Source organism: Aphelocoma coerulescens, chromosome 3 (genome assembly GCF_041296385.1).
Source record: "Aphelocoma coerulescens isolate FSJ_1873_10779 chromosome 3, UR_Acoe_1.0, whole genome shotgun sequence".
Lineage (NCBI taxonomy): Eukaryota > Metazoa > Chordata > Aves > Passeriformes > Corvidae > Aphelocoma > Aphelocoma coerulescens.
Window position 1 is genome coordinate 88189780 of NC_091016.1, and position 21977 is coordinate 88211756.

The 21977-nt window shown below is 41.0% G+C and overlaps 1 protein-coding gene across 1 annotated transcript; it reads left to right on the plus strand.

The window, feature by feature from the left end:
- Positions 1–1147: 1147 nt before the first annotated feature.
- Positions 1148–20635, plus strand: RRAGD (Ras related GTP binding D). Its single transcript, XM_069011161.1, has 7 exons — positions 1148–1457; positions 7918–8213; positions 8631–8830; positions 9805–9919; positions 15472–15614; positions 17372–17520; positions 19465–20635. The coding sequence occupies exons 1-7, from the start codon at positions 1310–1312 to the stop codon at positions 19614–19616; spliced, it is 1203 nt and encodes a 400-aa protein (XP_068867262.1). The 5' UTR covers positions 1148–1309; the 3' UTR covers positions 19617–20635.
- Positions 20636–21977: the final 1342 nt, after the last annotated feature.

The window sequence follows — 21977 nt, forward strand, 5'->3', positions numbered from 1 at the left end:
ATAGACAAGAAGGATTTCTCCCACCTCTGAACAGACCTGTACCTCCATTATCTCCAGTGGGCTAGTGCAACACAGAGGTGGGAAAAAATAACCAGCTGCAGGAAAAAAGTGGAGACTCCAAACAGAAATCTAATCATTATAATGAATGCAAGGAGGGAGAACAGGACAAGAAGAAGTAGTAAGAGAGAAACAGAAACACAGGAAAATTTGGTGTTGGTGAATAAGGAATTCAGCTGCCGATCACCACAGTAGGCAGCACGGGATAACAGCCAGGGACTAACACACACACACTCTGGAGCTTAGACTGGTGAAAGACACACTCGTCCCGCCCAGGTCCCACAGTCTCCCACATGCTGAAGGCGTGTAGGGGTGATGCAGGAGAGTCCCGAGTCCATCTTTGGGCTTTGTGCCGGGTGAGATTGCATGACATGACCAAGAACAGGAGGCTCAGGGGAGACCTTATCACTCTCTTCAACTACCTGAAAGGAGGTTGTAGTCAGATAAGGGTTGGACTCTTCTCCCAGGCAACCAGTGACAGAACGAGAGGACATAGTCTTAAGCTGCCTCAAGGGAAATTTAGGTGGTACATCAGGCAGAAATTCTTCACAGAGAGGGTGATTAGACATTGGAATGGGCTGCCCAGGAAGGTGGTGGAGTCACCGCCCCTGGGGGTGTTTAAGGAAAGCCTGGACGTGATACTTAGTGCCACGGTGTAGTTGAGATGGTGGTGTTCAGTCATAGGTTGGACTCGATGACCTCAGAGGTCGTTTCCAACCTAACTGATTTTATGACTCTAAGGGTTCTGAGCAGGGCTGCTTGTAACAGAAGGGCCAGGTGCCATCTCGGTGCCGCTGCCTGGCACACCTGGCCACTCCGCTCGCCCACCCATGGTGCCCCGCACGCCAGGAGCAGCGCCTCGCATGTGCGCCGCTCCCACGGGTGTCCCTCGGGACAGCAGGGCCGGGGCAGGCGGCGGCGGCGCCGGCAGTCCCCGGACCCGCTGGTGAGCCCGGAGCGCCTGGCTATGCCCGCCGGCGCTAGGGTGCCAGCGGCGGGGCCGGGCTTGGGAGCAGGAGCGGGCTCGGGCGAGCGCGGAGGCCCCGGCGGCCCGTGACCGGGCGCGTCAGGTGACGCGGGTCACGCCGCCTCCCCGCCCGCCCCGCCGGCAGCTGCGCCGCGCTCCGCCAGCGCCGTGCGGGGGGAAGGAGGGGAGCGGCGGCGGGCGCGGCGCCAGCGCGGGACCTGCACCCCCGCGCCCCGACCGCCGCAGGCAGAGGGGCCGCGGAGCCCCGCGAGGAGTGCGGCCGGCATGAGCCAGGTGCCGAGGAAGCTGCCGGAGGAGGAAGAGGGGGACGAGGAGGAGGAAGAGGAGGAGGAGATCGTGGGCTTGGCGGGCTACGCTGACAGGGCCGAGTCCTTTTCGGACGGCGACGCGGAGAGCGGCGGCGATGAGGCGTGTGAGTGCCGCTCGCGGCGGCCGCAGCGGCACCGGGGGCGGCGGGGAGCGGCGTGGCAGCGGCCGCGGGGCTGCGGGGGCGGAGGCTGGGGCTCCTCCCGGAGGGCCGAGAGGCAGCATCGGGCTCGGAGGAGACTGCGGGGCAGCGGCCGGCAACGAGTGCGGGTGTGGAGTAAGGCAGGGCGGGGGCGGGGGTGAGGTCGGGACGGTGGCGGGGGGCACGGGGCAGCCGCCAGGAGGTGAGGTTTGGCGGCCCGTGGATGTGGGTCAGGGAGGAGGCGAGGCTCCCCGCGGGGTTTGGGGCACGAGGGGAGCCAGGGACAGCGGTGCGGGGTAGATGAGGCGTCCAGAGGGAGGGCAGGCCCAGTTGGGGACGGGGGTGGGCGCTGAGAGGCCGGGAGGAGCGGGGATGCTGCGGAGGTGGCCATGGGAAGGGCCGGGACGAGGACACCGTACTCTGTGGGTCAGGGGGTGCAGGGAGCTCTGAGGCAGGAGCAGGGCAAGGGCCGACAGGTAACAGGAAACGTCGGGAAGGAGGCAAGGGGAGTGCAGGCAAAGTGTGTGTGTAATCTCTCATCAGTATTCTTCTTGTCTGGGGTGGGAGTTATTAGTTATTAGAGGCCACAGCCTGGTGATGTGACCCGAGTGTGCCAAGGAGGTGGGGGGTTGGGTGTCACGCTATAAAAGGCAGCGGCCACACGCAGCTCTGTGTCCGGGGCTCCTCCGCAGCTGCGAGTGTCAGTCCCACGGTGGCAGGCTCTGCTAAATGTCTGTGTGCTTGTGAGGACCCGCGTTACTCACTGCATGTCCGTGGCAGTATGGATGGTGATGCTAAGAAGGACGGGCTTACCAGGAAAAGCAGTCTCATTCAGTAGAAAAAGGAAATGCCAGCTCAGAGCCTGTTGCGTTCATTCAGAGCCTGAATTCATTCTTCTGAGACATATTTCACAAAGGAGCTTGGAGAACTCTCAGTTTAGCAGGATAAAAAAAGAAGTGCTTTTTTATAAGAGAATAATAAAAGGCCACATGTTTTAAGTCTACTTCTATATTAGTGCGTGGAGCCCTTCTCCTTAAAGGCCCGGTCCTACAGGCTGCCATGGGAGGTGCTGCATTGACCAATGTAATTTTGGGGAGGGGAGGAAGGTCAGTGCTTTGAGTATAAGCCTTCATGGTTAAAAGCCATAGGAATGTTAGACTGTAAGAGTATAACTGAGACTAAATAAAGTCTTACTTGAACTTGCTAAAGAACTGCCTTCATTTTGATGCAAAGACAATAAATTCTAATTAATTTCTTTAGTGCTACACTGAGTTAATATTGTCTGTAGAAAGTAATCCATATTCTGTGTTCAGATGAATTTATTTGGATATTTCTGAATAGGAACTTGTTAGACTGCTAAAAATTGCAATTGCTTCTTTATAGTAACACCAAAATATTGTACTTAACAGAAAAAAACCTTTACATAGTGAATAGCAGGAGAAGACAGTCCATGCAGGGACTTTTTTACACAGGATTAAAACAAAATCTATTTTAACTGTCCAGATTCCCTGGTTTTCTGTTTCATTTTGAATTGTCTGGAGAAAGAGGCATACAGCATCTCAAATGGAGGGGGTTGGGATTCAGGTCTGTGTTTTGTGTAACACTGGGCTGCAGGGCAAGGGGCTTTCCCTTATTTTTTGTCCTCTCTTCCTGGCTCTGCACAGCAAGTAGTCCAAAATTCAGTATCATAGCCTTCACTTTTCTACAAAGAAAGAATGAAAAGGGCAGTATAAGAAGGATGACTTCAATGCATGGCTGTTGACAGTGAAGAGAGAAGCCAGGCTTAAAAGTAAAAGCATAATTGATTCTTGCAAGCATGCAGAAGATTTCAAAACTCCATATTGGTCATCTCTCACTCCATACTGGGTTTGTGTCTCCAGCTTCAATGGCTAAAACCATGGCTCTTGTCCTTACTTTACACATATTCAGAGACTTGAAAACACTAAAACTTACATAAAGCCTAGTCATATTTTTTTTTTTTAATATGCAATTAAAAAGTGTTTAGAAGCCCTCTGCAGAGTGTCCAAGGAAGTGGCTTTAAGACATAGCATTGCAGAGTGCTGCACTTGAGGCAGTGTGGAACCAGGTCTTCTGGTTCTGAGTCTTTTCTGTAGCCACAAGAATTTCCTTCCACCAGGCGTTTCTTCAATGTCTATGAACCCACAGTAGCTGAACAGCCTTCTTTATTGCATACAAGCTTTTTCTGTTAACTCTTTAGTCTCAGGCCATCTGTTAAAGTTGAAGATGTTCATTGTATGTGTTTTGTAAGGGCATTGTCTTGACAGCAATCCAAAGTGCTGCAAATACCACAGTCACGGTAGTACTGGAAATGCTACAAGATGAATGGGTTTGAAGGTAAGAGTAGAAAGTTTGGGACTGCTACCTCTCCTTTACACAGAAATGGTTAAAACTTAATATAACTGTATTAGTGGGAAAAAAAACCACATTATTAGCTGTATTAGTTCAAAACTAGACTCCAAGGCTTGTTACTTGCAGATGGTAACATGAGCGAAACAATTCCTTTTGGCTTTATGTTACTTGAACAGATGAGCTGTGATGTTTTTTATTTGGATGTTTGAAAGCTGGTGGGATGTACAGAACATGGCATCCCCATCCCATACACCTGGGAAGCACTGATAGTCACCTGCTTTGATAATTAATTGCAATTGATCTGGAATTCAGGATGGGCTTCAAAAACTGTTTTAGTTATCCATGTGTATCTAATAGCATAAAGGAGATATTAAAGTATTCGTTGTGTACTGTGCATCCTGGTGAGACAGGTCGGGACTGCTACGTGCAGTTCTCAACTCCTCAGAGCTGTGCTCTTCTGCATGTTGCAATGCATGCAAAACACACTCCCTTAGCTAGGACACAAATGCAGTTAACAGAAGTTTTGTAAGGAATTGAGTGCTTCTCTAGGAGAAAGTGCTTTTTGGTTTGTTGAGTTAAATTTGTGAATACTTCAAAGGATATAGTCTCTAACCAGCATGGCTTCTGTGCTTTATGGCTGGTTAGAAAAGTTGAAATGTGAAGGGCTGTTGATATGCATTAGAGACTGGCATTTTACATTTACTTTTTCCAGAAGTGAATGAAGCAGGAAATGTGTTGCATCTCACAATAGGGAAAAATATCTTTCCCGTTATAGAACAGAGAAGAGTTTAGTTTCTCTTGGGCATATTATGATCTCACTCAGTAACCTAGTCTGGGAAGTTGCAGTGATACATCTACTGGCATTTCTGTGGCAAATTAAAAAAGGAGTTGTCAAGTACTCCTGCAAAGGAATGTGGGCAGGCAAAGCATCGTCCAATTCCTTTACATATAAGGTAATCTCTTAACTCTCTCTGAGAGGGAAGTGCTATAGAAGCCTTGCTATCTCATCAGGTTTGGATGATACTCTTAACATTTCCCTGTCTTTGAACTGGCAGGATTTCAAAAGCTAAATAACAGTCTTACTAGCAGAAGAGCTGGTCTTCATTCCTCTCATTGCTAATTCTGTTTGCAGTTGCAACTGCATTTTTTTTTGTATGGCTTTAATAGAAAGCAATTTCTTGGTATTAAGCACTACAATCAGTAAAAATCTTAACAGCCTGGAATAATTTAATACAACAACATAAAAACACCAAGTTATTTAAAATACTTCTTCAGATATATGTGGGTTTTTAGCTTGTTTCTTAAAGAAAAGGAAGTTAGGTAGGTAGCCTGTCCTCAGGTTGTCTCGTCAATGGTCAGAACCTTGGAAACTGCTGTCCACCTTCAACCAAATTTGAACAAAAGACGTCTCAAACTTTATTAAGTTCCCACAAGTTTGAGGAAAACTGGCATTCATAAGAGAGGAGAAAGCTAAATGAAGTGTCCTCAGAGGAACAGGGGAGCAGCTTTGTGTTTTCTCTGTGGCAGCAGCTGGCAGACGGGTGTACACGGTGTAGCCAGCTGAAATGTGCTGAGCTCCAGATCAGCCACAGCATGTCATATCTGTTATTTGGAGGAGATGTCATAAGACATACAGGAGGAAGTTGGTGTTATTGTGGTGGGAAGAGGAAGGGGACACAAAGTACAAATCCATGGTAGATGAGACTTTTTAAGTTCAGTTGTGTACAGAGCAAATGGGAGGCTTTTTTTTTTTTTGAAACATGCAATAAAACCTCAACCTGAAGACTGTTCTTTATATGCTTTTATAAAGTCTGTTTAAAGCTTTGGATGAATTATTTTCTGTTCTGTTGGCCAAAAATCAGAGTGAAATGGAGGATACGCCATTAAATCTTGCATGTTTGGTTTGGTTAATTGACAACACGGTACCCCCAAAACATAAAATTTCGTTACATCATCTTAGAGCTGATGTTTTCTGTAGGTGTGAAGTGATGTAGGGCACATATTTCTCTCAGCCACAGGAGGTACTACCCTTGTTCAAGTTGATGGGAAGAGTAGAGCAGCATGTTGACCTCAGTTTCTTACTTCCTAAATTTGTTGTGTGTGGATCAGCAGAAGTGGCTGTGTTTGTAGGATGAGATTCTTACAGTTACCTATCCCTGTTCTGCCTGAAGGCATTTCCCCTGTGCACTACTCCTGCCTGGCAGTGCTCATGTGTGATAATTGACAAGACCACAGTAAGTGGTAATAACTGCCAAGGCCTTTCAATTGTATTTGAAATGGGCAGTATCCCACCGATATGAGTTGAAAACTCCTGTCAGTCACTGGTGACACAGGGCTACACCGAGTGGCACAACCTCCCACAAGCCAGTAGATGGTGCCAGGAGATGTTTTATGCTAACACTGCAATGCCTTCAGTTTGAGAAGCTCTACTTCTCTGTCACTCAAATTGGGAGGCACAAACAGACCTGGACATGCTTCTGTACCTTCCTGGCAGACATACCCTGCTCTTGTGTTTCTGGAAGCTGTGAGTGAGGCTTGAGGGACACAAGATGTGGTTACCACCCCTGGGTGCAAAACATGTTCCTAGGCAAAGGATTCCTTTAAGCTTTCCATCTTTTTTGGAGGAGAGGGCTATGTAATAAATTGACAGGTTCAAATTGTTGCTGAGGTTTCTTGGTTTGGATTTTCATATTTTGGAAGTAAAGCTTAATGTATGCAGGGCATATTCAAGAATTATGCATATGAATAAATATGTGCCAGTTTTCCGCAATTCAAAACTTACCCAGCAGTAAAAGGGAAAGAAATGCAATGCAATTATGTTGTGCTATGAAGTATTATCTGAATAGTCTGTAGTGCAATGGTTGGGAGGTCTACCAAACATCACCAGATTGTTGTGTGATCAGTAGCCTGTTAGCCTGTTGTGTGATCAGTATTTTAAACCTGACCTCTGTGTACTCTGAGTTGTACTCTGTGGATTTAGCACTGACAACTCATTTTTTTGCGTTGCTTGTGTTTGACACTGCAGGAAGAGTTTCACAGAGGTGTTAGAAAGCTTTTTACGTATAAGGGCAGTGCTATTTCACCTCAGCACCAAAAGACATTTCAAAGTTACAGGCCAACTAAATGCAGCAATTTAAACTGCTGTAGGTGTTTTGATTGGAGATACCTGAAGCTAAAGTTGGTGTGCCTACAGGAACGCATAGCTATGCATTCATGTCCTTAGAGATATAACAGCATAGTTTACTGTTAGAACTGCTTGATGCTGATATAACTTGCATCAGCACCAGGAAAAGTGGTACCAGTTTCAAACTGGGGTAGGTAACACAGTGAAACTCCTGTGTTTCCAGGCCTTTGTTTTACAAACAGGCAGATGATATGCTGTAATCTTATTTATTGGGTAACAAAATTTTACAGACTGTAACACAAATGACTGAGCAGCAGGTAAAATCCTAAGCACCTTAGAAAAGGACTCCTCATGAGCTCAGTATTGTACGTTCCAACATAGAAGAATTGTGTGCCTGCTGAGTTGAACTCTTCCTGTAGCTCCTTGCATTTGTGATTTCATTCATTTATTTATTTATTGGTTGATTGATTTTAGAGAAGGGAAGCCCTCAGGTAGGAAGATCATGCAGAAGTACTTAACACAGTCTTACTCTGTTCTTCCAGCAGTGTGATGTAGCTATCAGCTGAAAAGGGTATTTGTTATCAGATGATACTCTTTTAAAGAAGAATATATCTGGCATAGTGTTAATTAGAGTAAAATTAGGTATTTTAGGATGTCTGTGTGATAACAGATTTTTCATGTACAAACAGAGCAGTCAAGGCTTCTACAGTTTGTGTCTTAGAGGTGAGAAGTAGATTTTCTGGTAGTATAGCCTAAGGGGCAAATAAGTTAAAATGCCTGTAGCACTGCTCTCCAAGCTTAAACATTGGTAACATTTGCATAAATTCAAATAAAAATTTCCTGAAAATAAATATCAAATGCATGCTATCTGGCAGTTACTAATTATATTGCCATAGTATATTCCTTTTCTTCTTGTGTGGTTTTATTCAGTTTTGGATTTCAATGATCCCTTCAGTACTGAAGTTAAGCCAAGAATCCTGCTCATGGGATTGAGAAGAAGTGGAAAGTCTTCCATTCAGAAAGTTGTCTTTCACAAAATGTCGCCGAATGAGACTCTCTTCTTGGAGAGCACAAACAAGATCTGCAGAGAGGATGTTTCCAACAGCTCCTTTGTCAACTTTCAGATATGGGATTTTCCTGGGCAAATTGACTTCTTTGACCCTACGTTTGATTATGAGATGATTTTCAGAGGCACTGGAGCACTGATATTTGTTATTGATTCTCAGGTAAAAAAAAGGGGCTTTAAGCTACTCTTTTCTTTTCTTCCTTCAGCAATAGACAAATGGGTTGGAAAGCATAGGGTTTTTTCAAAGCAAATAAATAATCTATATCACAAACACACATTAAAAGAAGTCATTAAAACTTGAAGAGCTGCTTGGCTATTTTTAATCTCTCTCTGCAGTATGTTCGGAAGTTTAACTAATTTGTTTTAACATCTCAAGGTTCTTACTCAGATTCCTCAGTGCTGACAGCATGAGATTGGTGCACATGCTGGATGTAGGCTCAGGCTTCTACTTATAAAACATTAAAAAAATTAAGCTGTTGTTGAGCTGTAGTACTATCTAAAAATAAGTATCATAAAATTTAATACATATATTTTTAAATACTTTCATAACTTGTAGCTCTTCTTTTTCCTTTATTAGGATGATTATATGGAAGCATTAGCTCGGCTGCATCTTACTGTGACCAGAGCCTATAAAGTGAATCCAGATATCAACTTTGAAATCTTTATCCATAAAGTGGATGGTTTATCTGATGATCACAAGATTGAAACGCAGAGGGATATTCACCAGAGGGCAAATGATGACCTTGCAGATGCTGGATTGGAGAAGATTCACCTCAGGTGAGAAAAGCTGCTGTGCAGAGAATGCTAAAGAGGAGAGCAGTTTATTTGACAAGTTACCATTTTCTGTTCTCTTGAAGTAGTAGGCAACATGCTTTTGATCTATGAAGGAAAGGGATAATGAGAGATGCTACATTTGACCTGAGCCAAAGTATCTTATTTCTGATTGCTGTCTTGGAGTGAAAGATGGAGAGCTGCTTAATAACAGATGACAAACATGCCAGGGTCCTATCAGTTTTTGCTGCAGTTGCTGTCTTGAAATAAGTTGGCTTGGACAGTGACAGCAACCAGTAGAGTTTCAGGCAGTGGAGTGTATGCCACTACATCACTTCTGCTTCTTTGAAAGCTCTCTGCCACACAGTCCCCTCCCAGTCGCTCACTGCTGCAGCTGGCTTGAAGCCACTTAGGAGGAGCTGTGCTGTATTTTTGTCTTGTGTCTTCCGGTAAAGTGGATTACTGTAGCAAATAGTGACAAATAGTGGACTTCTGCAGGCTGGGAACCAGAGGACATCAATTTGTCATGGCTTTCTTAGCACTTTAAAACCAAATACAAATACATTAAAAAGAGAGGCCTGCTCTGTGAACATGCCAGCTTTAGAGCTCTTAACTACTCGACTGACTGCATCACTACACTGATAAATGGGTCCACAGCTTTCAAAAATTAGATCACAACAGACATAGTCAGTAATACTCCCCTCCTGCAATTTGATAAATAGTTTTGTAAGGATACCAGCATGGGAATCGCATTAAAAAGTTCTACATCAAGGTCTAGGTTTCAGTGTCTAGGTTGGGGGTTTTTTTAGTAGAGAGATGAAGTCCTGTGCTGCAATCATATCATGACTTTTGATCACAGGGTAATTGCATTACTATAGACACTTACTGTTTGACAATATTTTATTTCACTCATATTATGAAAGGTACATCATGTTCACAGTATGTGGCTAAAAAGAAAATGTGGTGACGTTTTTTTCCAGCTTTTATCTGACAAGCATATATGATCATTCTATATTTGAAGCATTTAGCAAAGTGGTACAGAAACTGATTCCACAGCTCCCAACACTGGAAAACCTGCTTAACATCTTTATTTCAGTAAGTACTTACCATATCCTTTGTCTGTAGATCTGACTATGTCCAACATGCATGTTCAGATACTCTGTTCACTGCCTTCTTAGAGATCATGAGCAGTGTGAACTCTCAGAGAAAGTATCAAAACTTAGTTGAAATGCACCTCCATGCAGCTTGGCCTCACCTCCCTTTCTATTAAACAGCATTGGTGAGCTGCTGAGATACTCACAGTATTTCCTGAGTCACATTGTAGCATCAATCTGAATGTTGCAAAAGTCTGTGCTGCATGCATTTGTTTAAGTCGTGCTTAAAACTTGTATGAATAAATACTTAAAAGAACATAATCTAATCCGACCTCATTTGTGGAGCTGTCTATAGTGCTTCCCAGAATTAATTTTACTTTGTATCAGAAGTTTACCAAGCTTAAGAAAATCTTCTTATGTTGCGAAATTTTTAGATGTAGCGTCTACCACAACTTTCACCACTTCCATAGTTACTTTGAAGGCCAGTTAGGGAGCTTTGTATCTCTAGTGGTTTGTTATCACTGTGGAAGAGATTGCTTGCTCCACTCTTCTTGTATGTCTGATCCCTTCCTTTCCTTTGTAGTGGTTCTGACACTCACCTGTTCCCTCCCGGGGTTTCTATGACATGCACTTATGCACTGTTTAATTTAGTTAAAAGCAGGTGGTGGAGGAGTCCAACATGCTCTTGTTATGACACAAGGTAAGAGATGGAAACATGGGGCAATGAGTGAAGGGGAGCACAGTGAGTAGGTTGTGAAAAGGGGAAACTCCCTATTTTAGTGGTCATAGTGGCTCCAAAAACTGCACCCTTTCTCACAGTATTCTAATTTTGCACTTGGATCTAGCACTAATTTCTGAAGCTTCAATTTCCAAGCAAGGTATTTTGTTGTGTCTTTTTGTGATTTTGACATAAGAAATTATTATTCTCTTACTATTAAACAACATATTTATACTGTTCCATAATGAATGGTTTACTACAAAGATCAGTTTCTTCCAAACCAGCTGGACTGTATATTAGTTATTATCACGTAGTCTCAAAACTCCATGACAGAAAGGTAATGAAGAAATGATGCCAACAATTCTAGACCATTTAGATAGTGGTTTTGGCACACAGTCTTACAGAGAAAGCTGTCTGAATAACAGTCTTCCTTGTGCCAGAGTCACCCCAGTCACTCATTTTGTGTCAGAGCTTTGTATGGCGTCTCCTCACTGTTTGGACTTGGTGAAGGGTTTGTACACAATCTCCACATGAACTGAGCACAAGCAGCTTCCTGAATGACTGATGACAGTTGCTCGTGTGTCTGGAACACCCAGCCCCAATCATACCTTGAATATCAGGTATAATTTGTAAGGAAGACCAAGTACTTCAAATAAATGGGAAGTCCAGAAAAGCAAGGGCAGTGAGCTATTTCCCCTGTTCAGGATGGGAAAGAGTCTCAGACTGTTTCTTGGTGACCGAGGGCCACGTGTAGCTGCATCACTATGCTCTGAGCATGCTTGTATGGTCTGTCTGTACACAGAGAGACTCAGAATGATTGTTTGCAACCACAGGAAGATTAAACATCATTCTCCCGCATACAATTAGTTAGGGGGTGCCTCTTTACCTTGGCAACTTAGTAACGACAAATTTTGGCATGGATTTTGGTCACGCCCTACCTCAGGAAGGTAACGTGTTGGATATCAGGGTGTGGGTGTATTCGTGTTCTACTTTTGGTTTTGCACCAGCATTCATGAGGAAGTGCTTTCATACATGCCATGGAGACTTCTAACACAGAAGCCTGATGATTACAAAAATAGATCTGCAATCACTCTCAGGTTCACAGCAGGTTTTTGCCTAAGTTTATAATGCCACAGTGGGCAAGCATGTTTGAGGAACCATCAGTGTGATAATACTGCCTCTGCATTCTTTAATTTAACTGCTTGTAAGTCATAAAATAAGAGTTTGTTTGGCACTCAAAATCCATGTAAATCTTACCTAACACACTTACCAGCTTCATATAGAAGGATGCCTGTTTCTTAATTACTGTCGCCTTATCAACCAGTCAAGTTGTGTGACATGGGAATGTGGATTTTCATTTGAGGGTTGTTTGGTTTGTTTTGAGGGATATTAAAATGTATGCATAAAACGAAACAATTATTAAAGTAAAAATAAAATTATGTACAGGTTTGATAATTTAATGACTTAAATTTTGTAATCTGTAAATTCAAAGGTAGTGCTTTAAATTAATTCATAAAATCTGCTGTTTGATGTAAGATCTGTTTAAATAATTGTCCAAAATCCATTCCTAACTGGATGTGACTGGCAATATCCTCTTAAGTTCTTCTGAGAATCACTTTTTAGGGCCAGATTCTGGCTTACTCTTCATACTTTAAAGACAGAAAAAGATAGGCCTGCTTACCTATCCTAGGAATTGGAGTAATACTACCACTTTTACTGAACCCATTCTATTTAACGAATAGAAACTGTCTTCTACATCATCATACATACAAGAAATAGTTGAGAAACATGGCTTGAATTTCAAGTACCTCATGATCTTTACCTATCCAAAATAAAATTTCATATATTCATTGCAGATTTTTCACAACGTCTTGGTTCAGATTAACCATGGAATATTGTTACGTTGATTCAGAGTGCTTTTAGCACATTTTACTACATCTTCTCTTCAGACTGTAGGGTTGTGTCAGAGAGAACTGGTGTTTATTCAGACCCTACTGTCATTTAATCAGTGGCAGCCCTTCATTCAGTGAGGAACCCACCTGCTCAAGTAACAGAAACAGTTGATTTTTTATTGCCATTTTCCCTGAGTATTAATGATGTAATGTCTCTTTGAATAGTACTTTTTATCCACCTTTTCCTGGTTTTTTTATGACTTGTTATTATTGTTTCTACAATTTCTGTTTGGGTTTTTTGGGGGCTGGGGGTGGAGCAAGGAGGGTGTTGAGTGATTTCCACACAAAAATTTTGGGAAATCCTCTGATTTTTCAGCTACAGTTGTAATAAAAACCCTGGCAAATGAAATATTTGAAGACATGTGGGTACAATTTAGTGGCTACTACTCCTGACAGTCCATCCTACCATTTCACAGAGATTTCTGTCACCATAAAAAGTTCTAAGGAAGCAAATACGTGCAGTTTCTCAGCAGGTCCTACCACAATGGATTAGTTGCAATTGAAAACAAGCTTAAGTTAAGAGACCAGTTTTTGCCCTTACCAGCACGGGTAATGGCTGGCATGGCAAACGTCTCAAGAGGAGAACTTTCTGAACTGTCACTGCAAGTACAGGCAGGCTGCAGCACCTGGAGCTCTGAGATGAAAACATCATTTCTCATTGTTAAACATTACTATATTGTCACTGACATCCTAATAATTTAAAGTGCATCTTAGGGGTGCAATTGTACCAGTGAAACTGTGTAATACAGAATTTTGTAATTGACTTCTCCAGAATGACACTGCAGGTCTCATGTTCCAGCTTCTTCTGTCTGAAATTACTTGTATTTTCAAATACAATTTTGGCCATTAATTACGACTATGTACTTACATGATATTTCAAGTGAATCTTGTAATTAATCTTATTTGACAGCATCTGTGAGGTGCTGTCAGAATTACTGTCTAAAAAGTAAAATTACAGAACTACCATATGTGGCCAGAACAACCAGCATAAATATGCATACATTTTTGTTCTTTGTGCTCAAAGAACATAGATTCATAGAGCCCTGTAGGCTGAAAGTGACCTTTAGAGGTCAGCTGCTGTTCAGAGTCAGGCCAGTTACAGCAAGCTGGTTATGGCTGGGTCCAGTTCAGCTTTGTGCATTTGGAAGGATAGAAACTCTACAAACTCTCAGGTCAGCATGCTCCCAATCCTCCACCACTCTTACTTTTTTTTTTTTTTCCTTACATCAAGTCAGAATTTCAGCCTGTGCCTTTTGCCTTCTATCCTTCAACATTGTAGCTCTGGGAAGAGTTTGGCTCTGGCTTCTCTGAACCCTTACATTAGATATTTGTAGATAGCAATGAGCCTTCTCTTCTTCAGGTTGAACAAAGCCATTTCTCTTAGACTCTCCTTGTACATCCTGTGCTTCAGCCAATATACATAAGGTATCCATAGTGTATACTTTGTTTTGAATATTTTTTATTACTGACTTATTGAAATATGCCACTCAGAGAGTCTTTTCCATTATGAAATGCAAGAAATTCACCTCTACACTCTGTTATTACTAATGGATGTTTGCAGCCTTAGCTCTGTATGCAGTGATGGAAGAATGACGCCTTTTAAAGAAGAAAATGCCCAAAATACTACTGGCCCTTGTTCACTAGCATATATAGTGTTGGAAATTTTTCTGCCTATTTCAGGAAATATGGAAAGCAGGAGAGTCACTTTAGTCACTTAACTATGTGTTAAATAGTTGACTTAGAAAAGAAAGAAGAAAAAAAGGAAAAGTTCTGTAACTACAAAAGAAGCTGAAACTGTTAAAACTTGTTAGGGATTTTCAGTGTGGTTTTTGGTGGTTACAAAACTACTGTGGCAGCAGTCCCAAACCATGTTAAAAAGGGAATCCCATATATGGAGACAATTCAGTTGGATGAAGAAAGTTGCTTGTCTTCCGGTATAGGTGGATACTGAAGTGTATTCTAAGCTTTAGCAATACTGGGAAATTGCCCTTTCTTTTCATGCTGGGACAACTGCTCAGGTGTAATCCCTTGATATCCAGATAGCCAGCAAGGCTACTGTTTTCAGTTAAGCCGTACACATTTTTTTTCCAGGAAGCAGAGCCTTATGGCAGTTCACCTTATCTACACAAAGGGTAAGAGCTAGCATTCCTGGCTAGCTTCTCAGAGCTGTGAATACGATACATCTCCAGTATGGAGAGCATCTTAACCAGCTTGGCAGGATGACAGGAACATAGCTGTCATCACTTTAACAAGCCTTAGCATTTTAAACATGACTTTAACCACCAGTGCTACATGAAACCTGAAGGCACCATCAAAACACTGGTCTTTCTCCTGTGGTCCTAAAAGATGTTCTACAGAACCAGACAGTAGAACAGCTACAGACCAATGAAAAAAATTCTTAGTTTCTTTGAGATCAGTTCCTGAACAATACTGTCTTCTTTGTACATCAGTGTTTTCTTTCCTTTGTTTCTATCTTCTTATATTTCCAGCTAGAAAAACTTTGGATTCCAGCTTTCTTTTATGCCTGTTGCTACAATTAAAACACCAAAAGCTTGAACTTGGAAGGTTTTTCTTACCCCCCTTGCTCCCCCGCATTTTCCACTGAAAAGAAATGTAATCTCTCCAGGTGGAGAAGTTTGGGAGTGTAATTTGGCATTATGTCTGCTCAGAGGCAGATACTGCTGGAAGGTCTGTGAGCACTGTGGTTTGTTACAAATATGACAGTGCTGTATGTACAGTTCTTTCAAAATGAGCTTGATTGCAGTTTAACTTCTTTAGCCTAGTTGTTTTGTACAGCAGGCAAGTAAGGGAACAAAAAAGCTGGGTGTTAATTTGAAAGCATGGCTTCCACTTTTTTTTTCTTTTTTTTCTTCTCTTGAATAGAATTCTGGGATTGAAAAAGCGTTTTTATTTGATGTAGTCAGTAAGATCTATATTGCAACGGACAGCACTCCAGTGGATATGCAAACTTACGAGCTCTGCTGTGATATGATAGATGTCGTGATTGACATTTCTTGTATATATGGGTAAGTAAATTGTTAATGTTTTCCATAAAGTTGTGTACTGGCAATCTGGATAGCCTCAAAATTAGAGTGATGTGGGTATAAACAATAATGAGAATGGGTAATTTGCCAGGAGAGGGGAGGAGGAAGCGGCTGGCTTCTGAGGGACTGATCCTTCCCAGCAACAAGCCCTGCTCTATGTTCAGCCTCTTTTGTGAGCATCTTCCTCTTTCTATGCTAATAATTTTATTTGGAGGAAGAAGTGGGAAGAAACCAACCTAAAATAAAAGGAAACATCATCTTTTTGTTCCCTAGGGATGAAGTCAACAGAAGGATGCCTCCTGTTTTAAAAAGAAGTGGGGCCATATTTAGTTTCATTTAATAGCCAGTGGCCTCTAATTACCTCAGAGAGTTGTTTCACTCTCACTTCAGTTCCCTGTTTGTCCTCTATTCCCTACATAACCTTTCTGGTTTTTTTCAGTTTCCCCTTCTTGTACATTAGCAAGTGGGAATCTCCTGGGCTGGCATGTACATCTCCTTGCAAGCTATGTTTTCAGTGGCTTGGCCCTTGGCTAAATGTAATGCCAGCCATTCCTGGGAAAGGCAGGGGCACATGAAGAGTTAGTGCATTAAGATGCTTACACTTGGAGGCCAATGCACAGCATGCTTAGAGAGTGGTGGGCTGAGGTAGCTTTGCATTTGTACCCACTGACAGACTTGCACTCTTGGAGAAGGTACAAGGGAGAGTCCTGGTGCAGATGTGCAGTAAGCACTGGAGAAATAAACTGTTGAATACTTACTTAAAATCTCTGAAGTTTGTATATTCTACTGTGCATTTCAGATTTTGGAGTCATCACTTCAGTAACTGTGTAAGAACTTGTTTTACAGAGGTATAAAACAAAGGATGGCTGATTTTTATAAAGAGAAAGATGCTGCTGTGTAGTTCAAAGGACTGTCTATTTAATAATTATCTGTACAACATCACTTGTGGGGCTCTTTATTTACAAAATATCATTCTGCCCCTGGTTGTGTAGCCATTTAGCATTTATCACCAGACATCTGCTTGCCACTTTTTAGTTACAGACTAAAGACATGATACTACAATTAATTCCTTGTCCTCTGTTCCTGTGGAACTTAATATATTATTGAGACTAATTGTTCTGGGAGATTGGTGATAACTATCCATTTAACAATCTCTGTGTGTGCATTCAGGAATGAGGATAAAATTACAATGTTACAACGTACAAAAACATAATACAGTGATCATCATGACACAGCATCTGTGAAGGAGAAATCTCTTTTCATAATACAATGTTGCAAAAGCCAACATCTCGTGAGGAAAGTCTCATGATGTCTTAAACTATCGGTCAGCTGCCACTGCTCAAGCAAGGTTACTGGGTTTGGATTTACCAGTACAGACCTACTGTTTCACATGTTTATGATGTCATGATATAAAGCACTGATTAAAAGAAAAGCAGCCTTGTGGCAAATGGGTGGCAATTTACAGAGGAAAAATAAGGTTCCAGTTCAGGCACGTGGCAACCAAACAATCTGATTTCTAGCCCCAGATCTAAGGTTTGGTGTGTGATCAGATAAACAATTTAATCTCTTTGTCTTCTTAGTTTACATAGTGTGTAGTTTGAAGAAGAGATCCCCTGAAAGGTTAAAATGAAGATCTCATAAAGTTTGAGATTCTTTGGTGAGAGAACCAATGTAGCAGTACTTTTGTTAGCTAATCTGGTGTCTTACCTTTTCTTGTTTGTTTGAATATTGCTCTTTAGGCTTAAAGATGATGGCACTGGAACTCCTTATGACAAAGAATCAATGGCAATCATAAAACTGAATAATACAACTGTCCTTTATTTAAAAGAGGTGACAAAATTCCTCGCTCTTGTTTGTTTTGTCAGAGAAGAAAGCTTTGAGAGAAAAGGTATTTTCCCCTTTTGTGGTATTGCATTAATTTTCCCTTATATTACTGAGTTAATGAATAACAGGTTGTTATTAGCTGATAACAGTTTCTAACTGTATGATAAATACTGAGGTAAGTACAGCTTGATAAAGCTTACATAACATGTTTAAAGGCATGAAGTACTTGTGTTGGCATTAAGATGGGATGAAATCATAAGCGTATTTGACAACGTTCTGATATGAAAGCATTTGAAAACTTATATCCAATGCAGTAAAGCTTCCACCTGCAACTGTAGACTCTGTTTGTTTGTCTTGACTGACATTGATTTGTAACTGTTGATACCAGCATACACATTTGGAATAGCTGGCCTGCTTGCCAAGGGAAAATTTTTGAAACTGGCTGATAGATTGTTCTTGCTTTTCTTATGTCTGAAAGGAGGTTTTTGAAAAGTTGCATACTTTGGACCTAGTCCTGTTTAGGAGTGCTTTAATATTTTGTAGTTAAAGTGCTTAAAATTTCTTTGTTGTCTCTCTGACCCTGGTCAAGGTCAATACTGAACCCTTACTTCATGATCTCTCTGCTCACTGGCACGATGTTCACTGAGTTACTGGTCTTTGTGACATGCCCTGAGACCAAAACTCGACAGCAGAAGAGCAAGCCATCATCTGGGCTTGTGTGCCCCATCTTGTGCTATTAATTCCCCAGTCAGTGTTGGTGTGTTTGTGAATGCAGCACTTGTATCGTGTCTGCTGGGCTGTTTGACAGCCTGGTAAGCTTTTGATAGAACTTAAACTGGTCAAATGTCTCCATACCTCTACCACCTTTATTGCATATGAATGTTGGATGCAGTCACTTTCTGTTGTAAGCATAAAAAGTGTTATTTCTGCATACTTACTAGCAGCACTGTTTCAGAAAAGACACCATGGGGAATAAACAGCCATTAGGGTTTGTCCATAACTGTGTGAGGTTGTTGTGTCTGCATAGCTGGGAAACTTGGTAGCCTGCACTCTTCTGCAGTTCAGTTCTTCAGTTCTGGTATTATTATGGAGATGAGCTTTTTATGCCTCATGATTTCCAAGTAATATTTTGTCTGAACTCTAGGGAGAGGGAAGATAATTCCTGGGAAAAAAACCCGAAGTGTAACATAGTGGATTTAAACCACTTAAAAATATGTATCTCCTGTTAGGGAAATTGAAGTGGAAAATGCTGCAGTATTTGAGTTAAGAAAGCTTATGGCATTAACACTGAATGAGGTCATGAGCTCAGTACCAAAATTCTAAAATTGTATTGTGGTATTACAGAATTGTAGCACTCAGTAAGTCTTCCAATTGACTACCTATATGGCTTTACAGCTTTTCTGTGGGATCACATTCAGCCCACTGACATGGTAATGTGATCTGCCTATTATGTAAGTATCTAACCTAACAGCATGTCTATTGTGTTGTTTTTTAATTACAATGTAAGATGAAATAGAGCTGGCTGAGATTTGGTAATAGTTCTATCAAGTATCCATTTCAAAGTTCATGTATTGTCAAAAAAGGAACATTTCTTGATTAATAGATGCTACTTATTTCTATCACAGTTATTCTGTAAAACAGATTTCCAAAATGACACCATATTTTATGAAAGATTTCAGTTTTTCTTCTAGTATACTGAGCACTTCTTCAAAGCCCTTTATGAAATTAAGGTTCTGTTATTTGCCAATGAACTTCTATTTGTTTTCTCTTAAAACTTGCAAGTATATTTAATAGCAGACATGGTATCAAGTTGTAATGCTTACTGAATTATTTGTATTTATTAAATATGCTTTTGCTTAGCACAGAAGAAATTCCTGGACAGTTTACTGAATATGACCTCCAGACAGAGAGTATGGTATTTCACTAAACATAGAATATCAGCAATATTTTCATTACCTTATTTATATGAATGTCCTTATTAATATGTAAAACATTTCTGTCTCTGTAGGATTAATAGACTACAATTTCCATTGTTTTCGAAAAGCCATACAAGAAGTGTTTGAAGTAAGAATGAAAGTAGTAAGATCTCGAAAACATCAAAGCCACCTACAAAAAAATAAAAGACCCACTCCCAATGGGACACCAAGAATGCCACTGTAACTGAGGTTTTCTGGCAAAGTGGCAAGCAAAGTTTTCATGAAGTTGATGTGACTTCTGCATCTCATTGCACTGAGTGAAGAGGAGAACAAATGGGACTGATGTATTATATGAATTTTCCCTGAACGTTCAGAAAGCACTGTTTAAATATTTTTATCCAATCAGTTTTTTTCATATAGTGAGCACTTTGAGCAAAATGTTGTATATATAAACATTGAGGTGAACACTTGTAAGAATTTTCTTAATATATGCTGTAAACCTTTTTCATGCCATATTAAGAAAAAACAGCTGTGACAGAAATACTGGGTACATAATTTGCACTTTTTCATGTTTTCCTTGTGGAGTTGGACTTTGATAAACTTAGGTTTTTTGGTGATTTTGATGCATGGTGTCAGGTAAAATGTATGCTGTAGTTTATTTACCTGCTACAATCAAATTGGTTAGTAAACAATTAAGAAAACTTGGTACAATGCCTTTTTAAATTTGTGACAGCTAATACCTAACATTCATACAGATCTAATTTCATATATTTTTCAATTTGTAAACTGAAGAATAATATTGAAGTATTACAGCAATAAGCACCTTACCAGGGATCGTAACTGGTAGGTAAATATTAGCTTTTATAAAACAGGCTTTTGGCCAAATTTCATCCGGAGTTCTCCTTAACACTGGTCATGCCCTCTCTTGGGTCTGTTTTTATTATTTACCTCAGCATATACCACTAAAATACCTTTCTATAAAGATGATTGTTTTGTAAAATGGCTCTATGTTGCACTGGTATTTTTCTAAGGCTTCAGAGGAGTATGTTGTATCTGTACGGCTGGATTTACATTGCTAAGTTTGTGTTGAGAGCCTGCACATGTACAGTTGGCGCAGTGAAGAATCTGTATGTATTTCCACCCTGATCTTCTGATGTACTGATAAGTCATAAAGATGTGAGCACTGGGTTCTGATTCCCTCTAATGGGTACATCTGTGATTGAAATCAAGACGAGACCATTAAAATAAGGACTGGACAATCTACCTGCTGTAATAATCAGCCTACATTACTACTTCTTATTTTAATATTGAATATGGGGAGATTTACCACAGGATCAGCCAAGACAGCGAGTACTCTCAAACCTAAAAAGAAGCAACACTTATTTTCCACATTCTGTATTCAGCGTTTTTGTTTAATTAGTGATACAAAACTATAGTTTCTAGTTGGAAGGGAAACTTTTTTTTACCAATTGCATACATAGTCCAGTGATTTTGTTGGCAGCTTTTGGGAGTGAGAAGAACTTGACCAGAATGGGAGGCAGCTTGCTGTACACCAGAAACAGGTAAGGGGAAATGTACCTTATTCACAGCTAATCTGCCCCTAGCCAAAATAGCTCTGGAGGCAGGCAGGAGGATCGAACAAATAGCTCTGTCAAGAGTTGTGTGGTAAGTAATGCAGTTCTAGGTGCTCAGGAAGGTAAGAAATATTGACAATAGTGAAAACCACTGATCCTGGTGCTGGTGTGAAGAATAGTGACGGTAGCTGTAGTCAAACCAGTGTGTTTTCAAAAACACAGAGTTCAGATTCCTTTTGGTACTGTCACCAGTAATAGCTTAGTTGAGGGCAATTCTTCTACTAGCCCCTCAGGTAAAGTAATGCAAAGCTGTTTTCAGAGTTCACCAAAGCAATGATGGGTACGAAACACCTTTTGGCAGCTTTCCACAGGACTTCAGATTTGTTGAGATCCACCACTGGGTCACAATTTCTTGCTCTTCACTCCTACACCTATCCAGGTGTAGGTGGCTATATGGGACTAAGAACATCTACCAGGATGGGCCAGATTTTTTCTTAATGTGTAAATAAAGTATCTCATCATAGTGGCTATGGTATGAGTCATAACTGAATGTAGCTTCCATATATTTGGCCTGAATTCTATGTAGTCATGCATGCCCTTGTATTAGAGACCATCAGCTTGTTTAAGACAGTGGAGTTAGCTCTTGCAGTCCCCTCTAGAATTTGGAATAGACTATCTAGCATGATTTAGTGAAGGTGACTTTAGCCAAGATCAAATTTCCATTTGGATATTATCAGAGTAAGTGTAATTTTCATCAGATTACTTCTGTTTCAAATATAAAATTGAAAGAATTTAAAAAATTCATTCGTTTTAGTGTTTAACTTCGGTATTTTCAGGTTAGGTGATGACTTATTTCACTTTTGAGTAATCATTTTGTAATGTTCTAGCTGAAGTGACTGAGTACTGAGTGAGGCATTCTTTTTAAGAACATATTTTAAAACTTGCTTTTTCTTTTAAAAAAACTTTTTAAAATTTTATTGAGATTCTAGTTTTTATTTTAAAGAAGTAAAATACCCCATGTGCTAGAAGAG

Coding starts and splice junctions, on each gene's coding strand:
- RRAGD (XM_069011161.1), top strand. CDS start 1,310: ATGAGCCAGGTGCCGAGGAAGCTGCCGGAGGAGGAAGAGGGGGACGAG. Junction 8,214..8,630: donor TATTTGTTATTGATTCTCAG/GTAAAAAAAAGG, acceptor TTCCTTTATTAG/GATGATTATATGGAAGCATT. Junction 9,920..15,471: donor TGCTTAACATCTTTATTTCA/GTAAGTACTTAC, acceptor TCTCTTGAATAG/AATTCTGGGATTGAAAAAGC.